Here is a 17,767-nt window from a genome sequence, read left to right as displayed (position 1 = left end):
GCGGGGGATATCGAAGACTTTGTCTTCAACGGATGCTAGTTATTATTATTTTTTGGAATAAGGCTCACTTGGCTGTGCCTGGATGGATTTGTGGGTAGAGGAGTAGCAGCTGAAATGTGAATCCTATCCAGGTACCTCCTGATGACTTCATCTTTGATTTTTGCTTGGTTGGGTTCCTTCTGATTACTCCAGTGTATGACTGTATCTACTTGGTGTTCCATTTGATTTGAATTGAATTTATTTTAATCCCAGGTGGCATCATTCTGAATTCAATTGAATGGTGAAGGTTGTGGTCAAGTTTCATCGAATTTGTATGTGTGGTTTCAGAGAAGAAAGCAAATACATATTTTGGGGAACAACACCCCCTTCGACCCCAATTTTTCTCATGAAATTTTTTTCTGTCATGAACAACCTTTGATACATCATGGGCGATGAAGGTTGCAGTCAAATTTCATCGCAATTGTAAATGTCGTTTCTGACAAGAAAGCAAATGCCTCTTTTGGGGGGGGGGGGAAATCCCCCCAACCCCCGTAAACTGCCTCAGTAGAACCCCCCTGACCCAGATTGTACTAATGACGTGAACAAACTTTGGTGCATCATGCGTGCTGAGGGTTGTGGTCAAGTTTCATCAGAATTGCATGTGTAGTTTCTGAGAAGAAAACAAATACCTATTTTGGGGGGCAACCACCATAGACTCCTTTAGGGCCTGATTTTTATTTATTTATTTTAAATGCAATGAACAAATTTTGGTACATCATGGGTGTTGTGGTAAAGTGTAGTTTCAGAGAACAAGTTGCAAGTATTTGTGAATGGACAGACGGACGACGTGCCATCCCATAAGTTCCCTAGAACTACGTTTCTGGTGAGCTAATAAACGTCATGAGTCAGGGTCAAGTGTCCGATCAAAGCGGGGCTGCATCATAGTAGGATGTCTTGGTACCCAGTCATCACAGTCAGCAATTATAAAGTGACAGTTCTAGTTATGTCTCATTAATTATGTAACGCACCAGTACACAAACACCACACAAAACAAGTCCTGGCGAGGGTCTGCAATCTCTGATTGCTCTTTTTCTTGTTAGAGCTTGCCTTTCCTCCTCTCTATCTTGACACCTTGTATCGTTTTTTCTTTCCCACCATCCCAAAGAAATCCCTATGGAACAGCATCAGTGGGAAAAAGTTCTCCAAGCGACCCGTCATGCCAAAGCCGTGGCCCATGTCGGCGATTGCACCCTCTCCTTCCCGATGCATTAAATCTCGCACATCTCTTGCCTCTGTTAATGGCTCAGTTCAGCAGGAACGATTGGAAGAATTGGAGGAAGAAAGTCATCCGCCAAAACGTGCAAGACAAACTGATGGTGTTGCTTTGAATGAAAAAGAGGAGCATGAGCAAAAGAAGGGTGTGATGGCAAGTGCTGAAGAAACCTGGAATAATGATGGAGTCGTGAATAAAGAATGGATTGATATAGATGAGGATGGAAGGCAAGGTAGATTGGAAAATGTGAGACAGAAACGACCAATTGCATTTAAAGAAGACCCCTTCTTTACGTTCTTCCCTGAAAACAACCTACCGGATGCATCTCAAAATGCAGAATGTTTTTCACAAAGGCAGCCACGTGAAACTTTTGTGGTTACCAGGACGATCAAACATAACTTGAAGCCGCCTCCTCATCCTCGCTCGTCATCGAATCGCACCACTTCTGTCTCAGTAGCTGCCAAAAGGAAGGCCAGACAAGCCATATGCACAGCCACGGTGACCAAAAGCCGCCCAACAAAAGTGCCAGAGGTTAGAAATGGTATTGCCAAGCGCCGTGTTCTATTTCCAGATGACCACTCACAGCAAGCAAATGGAGGTGTAAGAATGAGGAAGTTTCAACCTGAGATATGCAGCAACCAGCAATGTGGAAAATCGATTTGCAAAATATCACAATGCTTTGTTCCCACTCATCCTCGTCTTCCTAGCTGCCCACCTTCGTTATCTGAAGAAGATTGGAAGCCAAGTTCCCTGCCTGTCATAACTTTGGTTCCTGATTCCCTTCCACATTCCTCCCATAAATCTGTCGACTGTGATGAGCGAAATGGGGAGGTGCAGGTTGATGGGCCCTCAGTGGGATGGCAAGAAATGCAGGAAGGAGTACTGTTGAACTGGCTGAATGAATTATTGATGCCAGCCCGTCGGTGTGGCAATAAAGGTAATGTTTATTTCCCTTCCCCATTCCCAAGCTTTTGCAAGCCTCCCCTTTTACGTTTCACTCCCCTGCCTCATCCCTGTTGCTCTGCAGTATTCACTATGAAATGTTACAAAAAAATCCCCAAAAGATTATCCCAGATTGTTTTGCATCAATATTCTTTGGACCATAACATAGGATGTGATTATGCAGTAGTATCCTTCAAAGTAGTTGTCCATTGTCAGTCTAGCTATATTCTTGCACACTGCATTCCATTTGATTATATCTGTTCAGCATGAGATGATTCAAATTACTGCTGGCCCTAAAGGGCACTTAGCCTGCCAGCATGCTTATCAAGCTTAAGGCCCGGTCACACCTTGACGTTTTAGCCAGCGATGGCAACGTGTTAAAATTTATATAAAACGCTGGCTTACGTTGAACTTTTGATGTTTTTTTTTTAAAGATTCGGACGTATTCATAGCGACTTGGTCTTATGTGTAACGCATTGGTAACTACACAGAACGTTTCATTGTGTTATAGATAACTTATACCAACGAATGCTGAACCTGTGGTCGGCCTACACAACCGATGCCCAACGATAGTCTAACTCAGGCATAGCGCGTTGCACGCATCGCCGACGATGTCGTGACGTAGCCTATTAAAAGGCTGACGCACAACGATTCAAATCATAACTGCCGTAGAAATGGAAGGGTCAAAATCGCGGTCACACCTTGGCGATCTTGCCAGCGTATGCCGACGTAACAAAAAGTGTGTCTAAAACGTTGGGGCACGTCGAATACGGTATGGGTAAGTTTGGTATGCGCGAGTAGAACGCTAAATACGCTATCATAAGTCGTAGTAAGTAGAGTACGTCAAGAAATTTTGAACATGTTCAAAATTTTACGACGTACTCGGCGTATGACACACGTTCCGCATGCGATGGGGATAAGTTTTACACACGATATGCGGACGCTTACACACGTCCACAAAGGCTACTTATAAGCTACTCATAAGTCGAAACACGTCGCGGTAATGTCTTTTTTACGCGAAACTTATTTCTAACTTATGTTTGACGTGCTTTGAACCAATTCTTTACGTAGTCCCAACACACATCGACGTATGTAGACGTATTCCAATGACGTCTTCCAGTCGACAAAAAAAAAAAAATGAATGTGTTTCTAGCTTACAACTGCCATATAAAGACGTGTTCCCAGCTGTTTTGGGAATTGGTATATAAAAATGGTGTTCATAAAAGGGGAACCCAACAGTGTTTTCGAGTCCTTTTTGAGTCGATGTCCATGTCAGCAGTAACAGTATCAGTATCAGTATCAGTATTAGTATTAGTATTAGTAGTAGTTTGTTCATGTTTGCAGTAGTAGGTGGGTGTGAGGGGGAGGGTGTGGGTTATGATGGATCGTCCTTGCGTCCGCGTGTCCACGGGTAGGTTCATAGGCTGCCACTCAACGATTTAAATGGCTGCATCTCCACTATTGAAAGTAGACGCTTGCGCTCAACAATTGGATTTTTTTTACACTCAACGACTTTGAAATGGTACCACTCAGCTAGTTTCATTGTTTACAATGAACGATTTAAATTGCTGTCACTCGCCTTTGTTTTTTTTTTTTTTTGTTTTTTTTGACGCTGGGGTTTGGAAATTTGAAGCGTTTCTTCTGAACGTGTTAAAACGCTCAAACTCGTCTATTTTAAATAGACGCTGCCGATAGACAATTGGAATCATAGCCAAGCTAAACATCGAAGTGTGAACATCCTCGTCATGCCGAAGAAAAGTTTGAAGAATGCTGCAAATAAGTGTCCTGGCCGTGGCCGTGGACGCTGACGCAAGGACGATCCATTATACCGACGTCTTTCAGCCTATGAGTAACTTAAAAGTAACGTCTGTCGACGTGTGGCAACGATCGCGTAACGTGCCAACAACACGTTAATCATAGGTTAGAAATAAGTTTCGGGTACGCTAAACATTACCTCGGCGTGTCTCAACTTATGATTAACTTACAAGTAGCATGTGTTGACGTCTGTCAACGATCACAGACCGTGCATACAACTTGTGGCCAGCGTAGCGGAACGTGTGAGTCATACGCCGGCATACGTCGTGAAATTTCAAGCATGAAAAAATTTGAGGACAACCGAAAAGTACAACGTTTAAAGCCAACGTACAACGACTTATGGCAACGTACTACGACGTATGCCAGCGTGCTCTTAATGTTATCAAAACTTACCCATAACGTATTCAACGTTTGCCAGCGTTTTAGAAAAAAAAATTCAAAAATCGGCATACGTTGGCTAAAACGTCAAGGTGTGACCGGGCCTTTAGGGAAGCATTGAAATTGAGCATCACCAGGGTTATCCGGTGAGAATTTGTTTCCTTTGAATTGCTTTTCGGTTTTTTATTTTATTTTTTATTTTTCAGAGCCTCTCCCTCCTGTTCGCATATCAATGACATTGCCATCATCCTGTGCTGAGACTTTTTTTCAAGTTGGGTCTGCAGAACGACTGCTGGCACAGCAGCTGGTCCAGAATCCAACTTTTAGAGTGATTGCAGAACGTCTTGATGCGGAGATTGATGCAGGACATTTGGCTGTACGACCGGACACACATTTGTGGGCTGATTTGGGTGAGCATCAAAGAACTGTTGAATTGGTGAAATAATTGTTTGGATCATTATGAGGACATTTTGGGTTTTATGGTAATTTCATTCTTTTTCTTTCAATTATTTTGTTCTCAGGAAACAGAGACAAAATTTTGGCATTATTTCTTTCTTATCATCCCGTCTGGCTTCATCTTGGCTTGGAGGTAAGATCGCAAACTCCACATCGACTGCGTCTTGCATGGTACCCTTTGTGCAACTCTGATCCTACTGCACTTAACGTCCATGTTTCTCATCTGTATAGGCTGTGTTGGGGGAGGAGGTAGAGAAAGAGGCTGGTGAGAGTGAAAGGATGGTGGTCTCTCACTTTTTGCTTTCACGGGTACTCTGGAATCCTTGCTTTGTCCCATCCGGTGAATGGCGGCACAACGCTCCTCTACTGCTTCGCACTCGAGGTAAACAATCGATAGTACAGTAGATCTGTGTGCCAGTGCACACAATCTCATCTTTCCGGTCATCGGGAACCGATGAAGACAATGAGATCTATCTGGGCCTGTCACAATACTCGCCTGGCACTCTCCCAGAAGACAAATAAATCACAAAAATTATTTAACCGATGTTATGTGATACAACCGCCAATGGGGGAACGACTGGCTGGAGCAGAAAGTGAGGGCTGGCCACAGTTGGAACCACATCCAAATGCAATTGATATGAGATTTTATCTGAGAAAAATGTCAAATCGTTATTGTAGTCAATCGTCGAAGGATTGATAATTTCCATCTGATAGCTCCTCACGAGAATCTACATTGAAAAAAATGTTCCAAGTTCATTTTCAACATGTTTTGTTCGAGTTAATCACATAAATGAAGGAGAGGCACACTGAAAGAGGAAGAAGAGGAGTTTTATGCTGACATTTGTACTTTTAAGAAGCACAAGCAGCAGTGTATATATTGTTGTGGAAATGACTCCCAGGGGTTACCAATGCTTTGTATAATTTGGTTAGTTCCTTAATGAATATTTTAGAGTAAGCATGAGGTAATTAATATGCATCTCTTATATGTCTAGACGACATCCACCCTCGTCAGTGTGCGTCTAAAAACCACCAACCCTGTGAGCCTTTTATTTTATGTTCTATATTCTGCAATCCTGTCTCAAATGTCTCTTTTTAGTGTTGGGGTAGGCCATCAGCCAGCAATTTCGATGTGAATGTGGCTTCACCCTTGCAAGATAGAGATTTAGGGGGAGGGACCACCCATGTTACAAGTAGGATATGGGCAATCCTCCACCCACGAAATTAACCTTCGGCCAATGGTGAGTGAGAGGGGAGGGGCGTGGTACGTCGCCCATTAGAATTGCCCTTTGGAGCCCTTTATAATTGCCCCTTAGAAGTACCCTTTGGAATTCCCCTTTAAAAATTACCTTTTCGGAGTACCCTTCAGAATACCATTTAGCATTACCCTTTAGAATTACCCTTTAGCAATACACTTTGGAATTATCTTTTAGCATTACCCTTTAGAATTACACTTTAGCATTACACTTTGGAATTATCTTTTAGTATTACCCCTTAGCATTACCCTTTAGAATTACCCTTTATCATTACACTTTGGAATTATCTTTTAGTATTACCCCTGAGCATTACCCTTTAGCATTACCCTTTAGAAATTACCCTTTAGCATTATCCTTTAGAAATACCCGTTAGAATTACGCTTCAGCATTACCCTTTAGAATTACCCTTTAGACTTACGCTTCAGCATTACCCTTTAGCATTACCCTTTAGCATTACCCTTTAGAATTACCCTTTAGCATTACCCTTTAGAATTACCCTTTAGCATTACCCTTTGGACTTGCGCTTCAGCATTACCCTTTAGCATTACCCTTTAGAATTACCCTTGAGCATTACCCTTTAACATTACCCTTTAGCATTACCCTTTATAATTCAATACTTGTGTGGTACCAAAGGACCCTTGTGCACAACTACAAATGTTGAGAGCTTTTGCTTCCAATGGAATCATAATTTGAGGTATTCTTTAAATTGTCACAAAATGGTAGTCAAGCAGTCATGATTTATCAAAACTTTATCTTGATTTGTGCTCATTTGCAGGCCAGCAAGTTGCCCTCACTCGACACACCATCTCCAAGCTGTTGCTACTGGTGATTTTTCTGGACAAAGCGAAGGCCTTAGGTCTTCTGCCTCACTTCCCATACCTTTTCTTGAAAGATTCAGAGTATAAGGTGAATTTGCATGGTCTGGTCCGCATACCACACAGCAAACACTTCCACATTGCTCATGAATGATTTTTCTTTCTTTTTGTTTTGCTTTAATTTTAATGAAGTTTTAAAAACCTTTTCTGCATCTTTTCTGTTATCTATTCTATTCCAGTCCAGTGTGGAGTTGCTGCGAGCCTTTTCCAATAATTTTCTGAGTGCAGAAGGCAATGTAGTGTCTCGGCTCTCTCGTATTGGCTGTATTTTGACCTGGGTTCAGAAGCCGGCAGAAGAGCTTGATCATCCACTGCGCTGTTTGGCTACAGATCTCCGATCAGGTCTCGCACTGGCGTAAGCATTATTTTCTTTTTATGGTCACATTTTAAACACCTGATTGCACATAAACAGTTTATTTCTGATTGATTTCATACTGTAAAGTGTTTGCACAGTATAGAAGAAAAATATGGATCACTTATTCAAGGAGGCAACCGAGTTTGTGGACCTTTTGGATTTGTGATGGATTTTTTTTTTAAACAAAAAGTTTCCTGAGATCCCTGTTTTTATTTTTTTATGTTTTATTTCATCATTCACAATTCAAGTGATTTTCCCAGAATTGCGATGCCTTACACTGGTCTATCAAAATGGCTACCGGTCCTGGTGAGCCTCCCAGAATGGCTACCGGTCCTGGTGAGCCTCCCAGAATGGCTACCGGTCCTGGTGAGCCTCCCAGAATGGCTACCGGTCCTGGTGAGCCTCCCAGAATGGCTACCGGTCCTGGTGAGCCTCCCAGAATGGCTACCGGTCCTGGTGAGCCTCCCAGAATGGCTACTGGTCCTCATGAGCCTCCCAGAATGGCTACTGGTCTTGGTGAGCCTCCCAGAATGGCTACTGGTCCTCGTGAGCCTCACAGAATGGCTACTGGTTCTATTGAGCCTCTCAGAAATGCTACTGGTTCTATTGAGCCTCTCAGAATGGCTACTTACTCATCCTCTTGAGCCTTTCAGAATGGCTGTTGGTCCTAGTGAGCCTCTCAGAATGGCGACTTATACTCATCCTCTTGAGCCTTTCAGAATGGCTGTTGGTCCTAGTGAGCCTCTCAGAATGGCTACTTACTCATCCTCTTGAGCCTTTCAGAATGGCTGTTGGTCCTATTGAGCCTCTCAGAATGACTACTTACTCATCCTCTTGAGCCTTTCAGAATGGCTGTTGGGTATACAAAAAAAAAACTTCCTCACTCTATTCTTTCCCATTCTTCCCTCCAGGCTTTCAAAACAGCTGTTCACCACCACGTCTTATCTTCTCCCATCCAAATCCTCGATCTTTTCTACCCCCGATAATCCACCCAAGCCCACTTCCTTCAATTCCCCTGCTTTCCTTCCTGAAAGTCCCTGTAATGTCCATCTTCTCTTCGCCATGTTCCCCGTCCCATCCCCATCCCTCTCCCTTCCACAGTTCACCTAATGTGTCTGTTCCCCACTGTTTTGTCCCTTCCACTCCCGCCCCTCTTGTCTCATGCCCCCTTGCTGTGAGTTGTGTGTTGGCTCTCATACGAGCCTCGACAAGGTATACAAAAAAAAAAATAAATAAAATGGAAATCGGACAGACACATAATTATCACATGAAAAGATGCCATGGCTTCTGGTAAGATGGCATCTAATTTATTCCATGAAAGTGAAGTTGGCCGTACACCATTTTTCTATATAATAAAAACACCATTACGTGTTTTAACGTTCACTATTACGTCTGAGCGGTGATCCGTCTAGGATGTAACTCTAGTCAAGAAACTGCTTTGTCAGAACCGTTGCTCTGTATCCTGCAGTATTCTTCACGAGTTTTTTTTTAGAAGGGGGCAACTTTTGCCGATAAGACATCAGTGTGAGAGCCACCACACCGTCTGCAGGACTCCAAAATGGTTGCTATTAGGCCTCACCTCTATGTACTCTGGTTTTTTTTTGGTTTTTCTTCGTTGTGGTTGCTGGGTTGCAAACATAATTGTTTGCATACTGCCATCCACTGATATAGTGATGTTACTTTTACACTTCACATTCAAGAACTCATTTGAAAGCATTGGGTCAATCTGATAGCATTTATTTTGGATTATGATGTTTTTTTTTTCTTTTCATATTTGTGTATTATTGGCCGCTCGTCAAGGGCCGTACTTTGGGCTGCCAGTGGTTTGCAGGCCGCGCAATGAAGAACAGGGGTAGAGAGCATGGTACATGATGAAGGTGGGCTTTTATTCAATGGAATGACGACTTTAATCTTGAGATAAATTGCTGCCCATCAACTGCAGAAGGTGATTAAATTTTCAGGCTTTTGAGTGTAAAAAAGAAAATTATGCAACCTTGCAGGCCACCTTCAAATTTTAAATCTGCTCTGTTTATAAAATGTAGGTCAAAATTTTAAATCTTCCTATGAGTGTAACTTCAACTGTCTCCAACTTTTAATCAAGAAAAATGTGGAAAACACACATTGATCAGTGTTCTGATGGTTCGTAAGATCAGTGTTTTTATTTTTTTTAGCAATTAAACAGATTGCTTTGCAAAAGGTGAACCTTTATTCTTGCCTGGCAGGCGAACGTTGGAGGTTTTGATGAACAGCTTTTGTGTGGCTGTACAATTGCGATTGCCAGCAAAAAATCGGGCCTGCCGCATCCACAATGTTGAGTCTGTACTGGCCTTGCTCGGATCTCAGGCTAAAGATGGCTCGGGTATGTGCAATTTTTGGATATATTTTCATCTCATGCTACATTCTTTTTAATTATGTCTTGAGAGGGGTTATACTTATTCTATAATGTGCTTGTTTGGAGAGTTGGTGGAGGGCCTGCTAAATTGAGGAAAGGGGAGACAATAGGCCAGGTGGGGTGGGTAAAGGAAGATCAAGGAGGTTGGAAGTAGATAGGAACAGGAAAGAAAAAGGGGTTTCTTGAGGGGGTAGGAATGGGATTAAAAAATCCCACCATTTTTCTACACAATAATGATATAGATGGTCCAAGATATAAAATTTGTGACTCAGCAGAGGCGTGGTGTGATTGTTGCAGGTATGCCAATTGACGCTGTAAGCATTGCAGATGGACATCGAGAGAAAAGCATTGCCTTGCTGTGGCATATGGTTTTCATTTTCCAGGTAGGATACTGACTTGTCAAGTATTTGATTAGTTAGTGGGAGTATCTCTGCTTGCAGTGCTACAGCAATATTTTTCAATCACAAGGTTGGCATGGTGATGCCAACAGGATGATCACAAATACTATTTTCCATGAATATAGATTGCATTGCACTTGGAATTGAATCCATGTGGGATGGAGGGGAACTCAGGTGTATATTTTTGGTCGTTATTCTTATCAATAGACCACAATGTTTGCTCTAACATCAGGTGAAATGATTTGGTATAGGACATTGAGAACTTGTTCAAAAGCAATGACCTAAACTTGCTGGCAGTAGCTGATTAGAAGTACTCGCATCTGGAAAAGGAAGTCCGGTTTGGTGTAAAGAGGTTTCATCGGGACCCTGAAAGTCAACCGCTCACTATCATTGTGGATAACAATTCATTGATTATGGTGTTTAAGGAAAACAAAAAACAGTTTGCAAATCTCCCATCTCGAGTACAGCGGTGGGCTTTGAAGTTAGTAGGGGAATTTTGTTGGTTCTGGGACAACCCATTTCCCCCATTGACTTTAATGTTAACTCAGGGAAAAACTAATTGACCGTGTCAATAAAAAGGTGTGAATTTTTTTCTCACAAACAGATCTCCTCTGTCACCAAATTCTCCTTCTCCTCCCCCACCTCTTCCACTCAGCCTGCACCAGCTTCTCTGCATTCAATTGTTTCTGGGACCAAGCTCTTCCATGAGTCTTGATTATACATCAAAAACTTTTTTTTTACACTCTCCCCCCCCCCACACTTTATTTTACTCCCTCCTACCCCTTACCCCTGACCACCCACCCTCCAACCTCTTTCTCTTACCTTTTTATACCCACATTTGAACAGATTCCTTCCCTTTATGTCCCTACCTATGAGTTACATTCCCTTATGCTAGAAAACTTTACATTTAAAACGATGTATTTCAGATATCTCATCCATTAAGTTTAATCAATATTACTTCGATATAAATGACCTCAAAACTCTGGAAAAGTATTGAGTCAAGCAAAAACAAAAACCAAAGAGTGGAGAAAATCATAACCTTGGTATTTAAATGGGAAACATAATTTATGTTTACAGTATCAAAAAAGTATCATCAACCAAGACAACCGTAAATAAAGCACACAGACTGAGAGGTTTACAAAGATTTAATGGATCTCAAGCAAACAATGGAAAATAATTTGCTGCAATTTTAAAATGATATGTGGTTCAGGAGGAGCTCAGAGCAGAACACTGAGGGAGGTTTATCATTTTGTCTCAACTCAACATAGATATTTAGGCCAAGAACCAAACCTCAACATATTATTTATCAACATTCTTGATGGTAATGAAAGTTATAAGAAAAGAAGGTGTTTGAATAAACTACAAACCCAACAAATATTTATTGGTCGTCTTTTTGAATCCATTTTGAAATATGAACAAAATTTTATATTAAACACAAAAGTATAATGTATTGTTGCGAATTCGTGCCCGCTGGCGTGCGAACGGCCACGTGACTCAAATCGCGGCATGTCGCCCACCGGACGGACAATTCTGCCGGGAGCTAGTCACGGGTGGGCCTTTCGGCCTCACCACGATCGTGCCAATCGGCCACCCGCGTGGGATAGGGTTGTTCGCCAAACTCGACCTACCTAAGTACCCACGCGGATGGTAAACCGGGCGATCGCACCTCGCCGCAGGTCGACTCCAGACACGGGCCGCTTAAGCGGTCCGTTCCGTGCTATCGGGATAATCGAGCGGTGTTATCGTCGGCCTCGACGGTTCGGATTAATTATCGGGCGTATTAAGCCCACGACGAACCCTTTACGTGAAGCAAGATGGAGATTCAAACGAAAGAAAGGACGCAGCGAAACGGGGAACAATCGGACAAGCACATTTAATACGGAAGCACGGAAGGCACGTATATTACAGTCACAGGGATACAATAAAAGCAATACACGTATTTACAATCACCGTAAAGAAACACAAGCAAGGAACGATGCAGAGCTACAACCGAATATGATTTACTACACAGAACACTTATACAATTTTACTTCACCAGACTGGCGTCGCACACACACGTTCACACAGAACTCAAAAGAAATGGAAGTCGCGACTTCCCTGAGCGTGTCGAGTCCCTCTCCGACATCCGTCGACGTGGTCCCGCCTGGCCGCGACTCCGTGCCCGAGCGTGGTAGGCGAGGCCTCTCCGGCGTGCCTCGCGCCTGCACGTGTTGGCCACTCGACGCCACGGACCGAGTGTTCGGCGCTTTCCCCACCGCGGATAGAGGGGGGGGGGGGAAACGTGGATGCCCGAAGTCGGGAGAGGGAAATGGCAGACGCTCCTTCCCGCCAGCGGGGTCTTACAACTGCCCCACAAAAGACCCGGCCAGTGGCCACCAGGACGAGCGAGCCGGAAGACGAGAGCAACCACGAAGCAAGTATATCCACCGAGCAAGAGCATCCACCAAGCAAGAGCATCGACAAAACTGCTTCCCCCGTCTCTGACTTTTATATCCTCAGAGCTCCGCCCTGTTGCTCCGCCCCGTTCTTTGCTCCACCCCCCTTCGAGGCGCTTCGAGAAAGGTCTCGAAGAGGGGCGTTCCTCCTCCCTGGCCGCGTCACACCGCGCATCCACCAATCGAGCGCCAGCTGCCCTCCCCTCGCTTCTCTCCCCTCACACCAAGTGCGGAGAAGAATGGCGCGAAAAGCCCACCGAGCGTCCTCGTTGGTTTTTATTTGAAATAAAAGATAGAGAAAGAAAAACGACTGACTCAAAGCGTCGCTGCCCGAATGAATCACATTTATTCCCTCTAAACAACGGGTTTGGGGCTAACTACACATGTACTTAAGAGATATCTCACCTACGGGACCTGGATGGTGGTTTGCGAATTTCCACAGCCGTAACGATATAAATCAGCAAGAGATTTCACGAAGATTTTATTTTAAACACAAATGTATCAATAAATCAGCAAGGGATTTCACCAAGATTTTATTTTAAACACAAAAGTATAATATATATATATATATATATATATATATATATATATATATATATATATATATATATATATATATATATATATATACATATACAAGCCTGGTGTTTGCTTAGTGGTTAGGGTGGCGGCTTGGGATCCCAGGATCCTGAGTTCAAGCCCCGTTGGCTGCTGAATTAACACCAGGGGGTTGACTCAGCCTGTCATCCATCTGAGGTCGGCAAAGTGAGTACCAGTGTACTGGTCCCGGTGTATGCCCCGGTTAGAATAGGTGTACCATATCCCTGTGCGACCAGGGTTGGCGTCAGGAAGGGCATCCGGCCATAAAAAAACATTGCCTCAAGAAAAAGCCTAACCCCTGCACAGCAGGGAAAAATGGCTGTAAAAACGGTTATTTTTTTTTATACATATACATATACATACACATATACTGTGTGTGTATATATATATATATATATATATATATATATATATATATATATATATATATATATATATATATATATATATATATATATATACATATATATATTTCTATAAATCGGTCTGAGAAAATCATCTTTTTTGTTTGGTTTATAAATATTATATGGTGAATATAACTCATTTCGATGTTTGCAATAAGGATGAGAAATATTACAAGAAACACTTACAATCATGCAAACACACACTCAATATATTTCAACTAATCCAACCAGTAGAGCAAGGAAAACAGCATTGTGATAAATGCTTAAAGGACTTGTTAAAACTTAGTTATAAGAGACATCTTCAATCATGCAAGCACAAAAATAAATCTGGAGATACAGCTGGGTTTGTTATTGAAAAAACTGATGGGGCATTTAAAGATCATATAAAAATAAGAATTTTTAGGTTGAAGATGCCAGAACCAAAAGTGGTTGCTGAAGCAATTGTAAAAGTTAGTTCAACTGTTGAAACTTTAATTAACAAGAGCCTGAGGGAATTTAATACCATTAAATTATATTTGGGAGTAAAATAACATTTGACAAAAGAAGACAACCAAAGAAATAAGTTGAAAGAAGAAACACCTTATTTGAGAAGAAACCCTCATCTCATTTCTTCATTTCAAGGTTTCCAATATTGTAATGTTTATGATAAACTTTAGAGGTATGAAATAGATGTTGATAATAACACAGAAGGAAGTGGATTTAACATTGGGGAAAATCATTTTCTTACATATACACATCTTGAAATCGGATCCTCTTGAAACTTCTTCCTATATTGATTTGCCAAGAGTAATAAAACTTTTAAAAAGCAGTTGTTAATGTTCAAAACGATAACAACAAATGCTTCCAAAATGTCCTCAAATAAATAGATCAACTCACTCCAAGTGTTGGGAAGAATTTCCTTTTCGTTAATGAATTCTGAAAGGGTATCCTGTGAAAATAAGGATATACATTACTTAATCTTCATACAACAGAGCTGTTTGTCTAGCATTATATTTAAAAACTAGAGGGGGAGCACTTGGTAGAGTGCAAAACCTCCGCCGCCAATACTGCTAGGTCACTCAAGTGAACCTGATATCCAATTCATTCAATTTGACATCAACAGTGCTCACAGAGTTATAGTTTGTAACTTTCCCTTTTACATACTCAATTCATTCGTCATAACTAGATTCCTTGAGACAGAAATTGATTTTATCTGGGTATATGCACCTGAAGTTCCAAAATCAGCCGCAATTATAATTTTGGCATGTTTTTTTGTTGGAAATTACTTATAACATGTAGAAATGCAAAAAAAAATCGAAATTTTGTTGAAAAAAATTGGAAAAAAAATTTGGGGGTGGGGGGGGGGGGTGTTGGAAATCACTTAAAACATGAAGAAATGCAAAAAATAGAAATTGAAATTTTGTTGAAAAAAAAGTTGCAAAAATTTTTCTCTAACAATTTTTTTTTGGGGGGGGGGGTGGGGGGGGATTGGAAATCACTTAAAACATGTAGAAATGCAAAAAAAAAATTCAAATATTTTTTCAAATTGGCTGCCATAGTGGCCATATTGGATTTTGGGCCAAGTCCAAAATCTAATGGCATGATCCTTGGACCAGACCTAACCCCCCCTACCAAGTTTCGTCGAAATCCGTCGAGTTTTTCCGTAATACTGTTCACAAACAAACAAACAAACAGAAAGGGGTGAAAACAGTTACCTCCATCCTTCTTCGATGGCGGAGGTTAATAATTGAAACCTTACCTCCACATGGTCGATCACTGAATTCACTTGATCCAGTTCGAAATATACATCAGTATAGAACATATTGTTGCGAATTCGTGCCCGCCGGCATACAATCGGCCGCTCGACTCGAATGGCGGCCGCCTCGCCCACCGGACGGACAATTCAGTCGTGACCCTCTCGGACCAACGCCGGGAGCTAGTCATGGGTGGGGGTTTAACCTCACCATGATCGTGCCAATTGCCCACCCGCGCAGGATAGGGTCGCTCGCCAAATTCGATCTACCAAAGTACCTGCGCGAATGGTCGACCGGGCGATCGCACCACGCCACAGGCTGACTCCGGACACAAACCGCTGAAGCGGTCCGTTCCGTGCTATAGTGATAACCGAGCGGAATCCCATACCGGCATGTAAATCCTTCTACGAAGGCCTTTGCCACGACCCCTGCTTCCTGGTTGGGGAGGGCAAAGGCCTCCGGCCATTTGGTGAAATAGTCCATAATTACGAGGATGTACTTATTACCCTGGCGAGTGGGGGGCAGTGGTCCCAAAATGTCCATGGCCACTCGCTCAAGGGGGGCCCCAACCTGATGTAGTTGGAGTGGGGCCCTCATCCTCTGTGGCGGTCCCTTTTTCGCAGTACAGGCGTCGCATGCTTGACACCAGTTCTGTACATCGCGCCCCATGTTAACCCAATAGAACCGACGGCGGACCCGAGATTTTGTTTTGGTCCTGCCCAAATGGCCGCCGGCGCAGGTTCCGTGCACCTGTTTCAAAATTTGGGTCTTAAGCCCATCAGGAACTATCACCAGCCAAGAAGTTTGTTCGGAAGGAATCTCCACCCACTTGCGATATAAGATGTTGTCCCTCATTTCTAGGGTCTTCCACTGAGCCCAGTATGCTTTTGTTCACGCTCCGAATGGGGCGATCTCCTCCCCACTGGGCCTCCTGTTTTCCTGGACCCATTTGTACACTGGCCCTATCACGGGGTCTTCCCGCTGGGCCGTGCTCCATGCCAATCCACCAAATTCCTCTCCCGTGGTTAGTGGCAAAGTTGGGCCTACCACCCGGGCCGCACGGACTGGGAGTTTCGGGGAGGTGTCTGCCAATTGGTCCCTCTCCTCATGTCTCGTGCAATATCTGCAGTTTTCTCCCAGACAGGGGCGTCGAGAGAGCGCATCGGCATTCCCATGAGCCTTACCGGCTCTATGGGCCACATTACAATTGTACTGCTGCAACTTTTCCAACCACCTTGCAATCTGGCCCTCCGAACCGAAAGAGCCATTGCAAGGAGGAATGGTCAGTTCGAACCAAAAATTTCCTCCCGTACAAGTACGGGTGGAAATGGCTCACCGCAGACAGTATAGCCAATAGCTCGTTGCGAGTTACGCAATAATTTTGTTCGGGCCTACTCATGGCCCGACTGCAATACACGATCACTCTTTCCACGCCCCCCTTTGTCTGAGACAAGACTGCTCCCAATCCTTCCTGGCTTGCATCCGTGTCCAGGGTATACATCCCGTCATCGGTGGGGGACGCCAACACGGGTGTGAATGTCAAACACCCCTATAATTTGAGGAAGGCCTCCTGGCACTCCCCTGTCCAATTAAATCTCAACCCCTTCTCCGTCAACCGGTGAAGGGGCCTGGCTATCTCCGCAAAGTTTGCGGGCAAAGATATCTGCGGGGCTATCTCACCCCGCATTTCTCTAATTTCTTCCTTCATTCCGTTTTTTATTTTGTTAATTTGTTGCATATTTCCATCCATTTTTTTCGTTCATTTGTTGCATCATCCGCATCAACATTTCCCCCACTCTGTTGATTTCAGCCGACTCCGACGAAGCCGAATTGCCTCGGTCGGTCGTGGTTTCACTGGGGGCCAGGGAGGGAACTTGACAGAGGTGGGGAGGGGGGGTGTCATACACTGCGGCCGCTGCCGCGCCCATTTCGGGCTCTGGGTTCGGTTGGGGGAGTTCTTGTTCCTGCACAACCAACATTTCCTGCTCGGGGTCTCTATCCTGGGCCATGGATTCCAACAATTCTACATCCATTTCTACTACCCCTGGCTCCTGCTCGCCTTGAGACGCCATCTTATTTCTCGTAAGGGGTTTAATTTGGCCTGCTCGTAATTTGGAAGGAATCGGGGGTCGCTCCTCTCACCCCTGGACCGATTCCCCGTGAATTTAGCTTGGAGGCGGGAGGGATTCGAATCCCACTCCCGAACACCAGTGTTGCGAATTCGCGCGCCCCCCCCCGGTGTGCAGACGGCCACGTGACTCGAATTGCGGCACGTCGCCCACCGGACGGACAATTCAGTCGTAACCCTCTCGGACCAACGCCGGGAGCTAGTCACGGGTGGGGGTTTACCCTCACCACGATCGTGCCAATTGCCCACCCGCGCAGGATAGGGTCGCTCGCCAAATTCGATCTACCTAAGTACCTGCGCGAATGGTCGACCGGGCGATCGCACCTCGCCGCAGGTCGACTCCGGACATGG

At 43.7% G+C, this 17,767-nt stretch overlaps 1 protein-coding gene across 2 annotated transcripts in view; it reads left to right on the top strand.

Moving 5' to 3' along the window:
* Positions 1-17,767, top strand: part of LOC147027034 (uncharacterized) — a 57,683-nt gene that overhangs the window by 15,190 nt on the left and 24,726 nt on the right. For both annotated transcript variants that reach the window (XM_085883104.1, XM_085883105.1), the window contains 8 exons: positions 1,145-2,189; positions 4,594-4,797; positions 4,909-4,976; positions 5,075-5,225; positions 6,872-7,002; positions 7,151-7,326; positions 9,549-9,685; positions 10,016-10,101. In XM_085883104.1, coding sequence (XP_085739230.1) covers positions 1,145-2,189; positions 4,594-4,797; positions 4,909-4,976; positions 5,075-5,225; positions 6,872-7,002; positions 7,151-7,326; positions 9,549-9,685; positions 10,016-10,101 — 1,998 coding nt within the window. The remainder of the gene's footprint in view (positions 1-1,144; positions 2,190-4,593; positions 4,798-4,908; positions 4,977-5,074; positions 5,226-6,871; positions 7,003-7,150; positions 7,327-9,548; positions 9,686-10,015; positions 10,102-17,767) is intronic.

Source organism: Eptatretus burgeri, chromosome 5 (assembly GCF_056783735.1).
Source record: "Eptatretus burgeri isolate ZD-2024b chromosome 5, Ebu_testis_v1, whole genome shotgun sequence".
Classification (NCBI taxonomy): Eukaryota; Metazoa; Chordata; class Myxini; order Myxiniformes; family Myxinidae; genus Eptatretus; species Eptatretus burgeri.
Note: the sequence above shows the minus strand (reverse complement) of the source record. Positions and strands in the feature narration are given on the sequence as shown.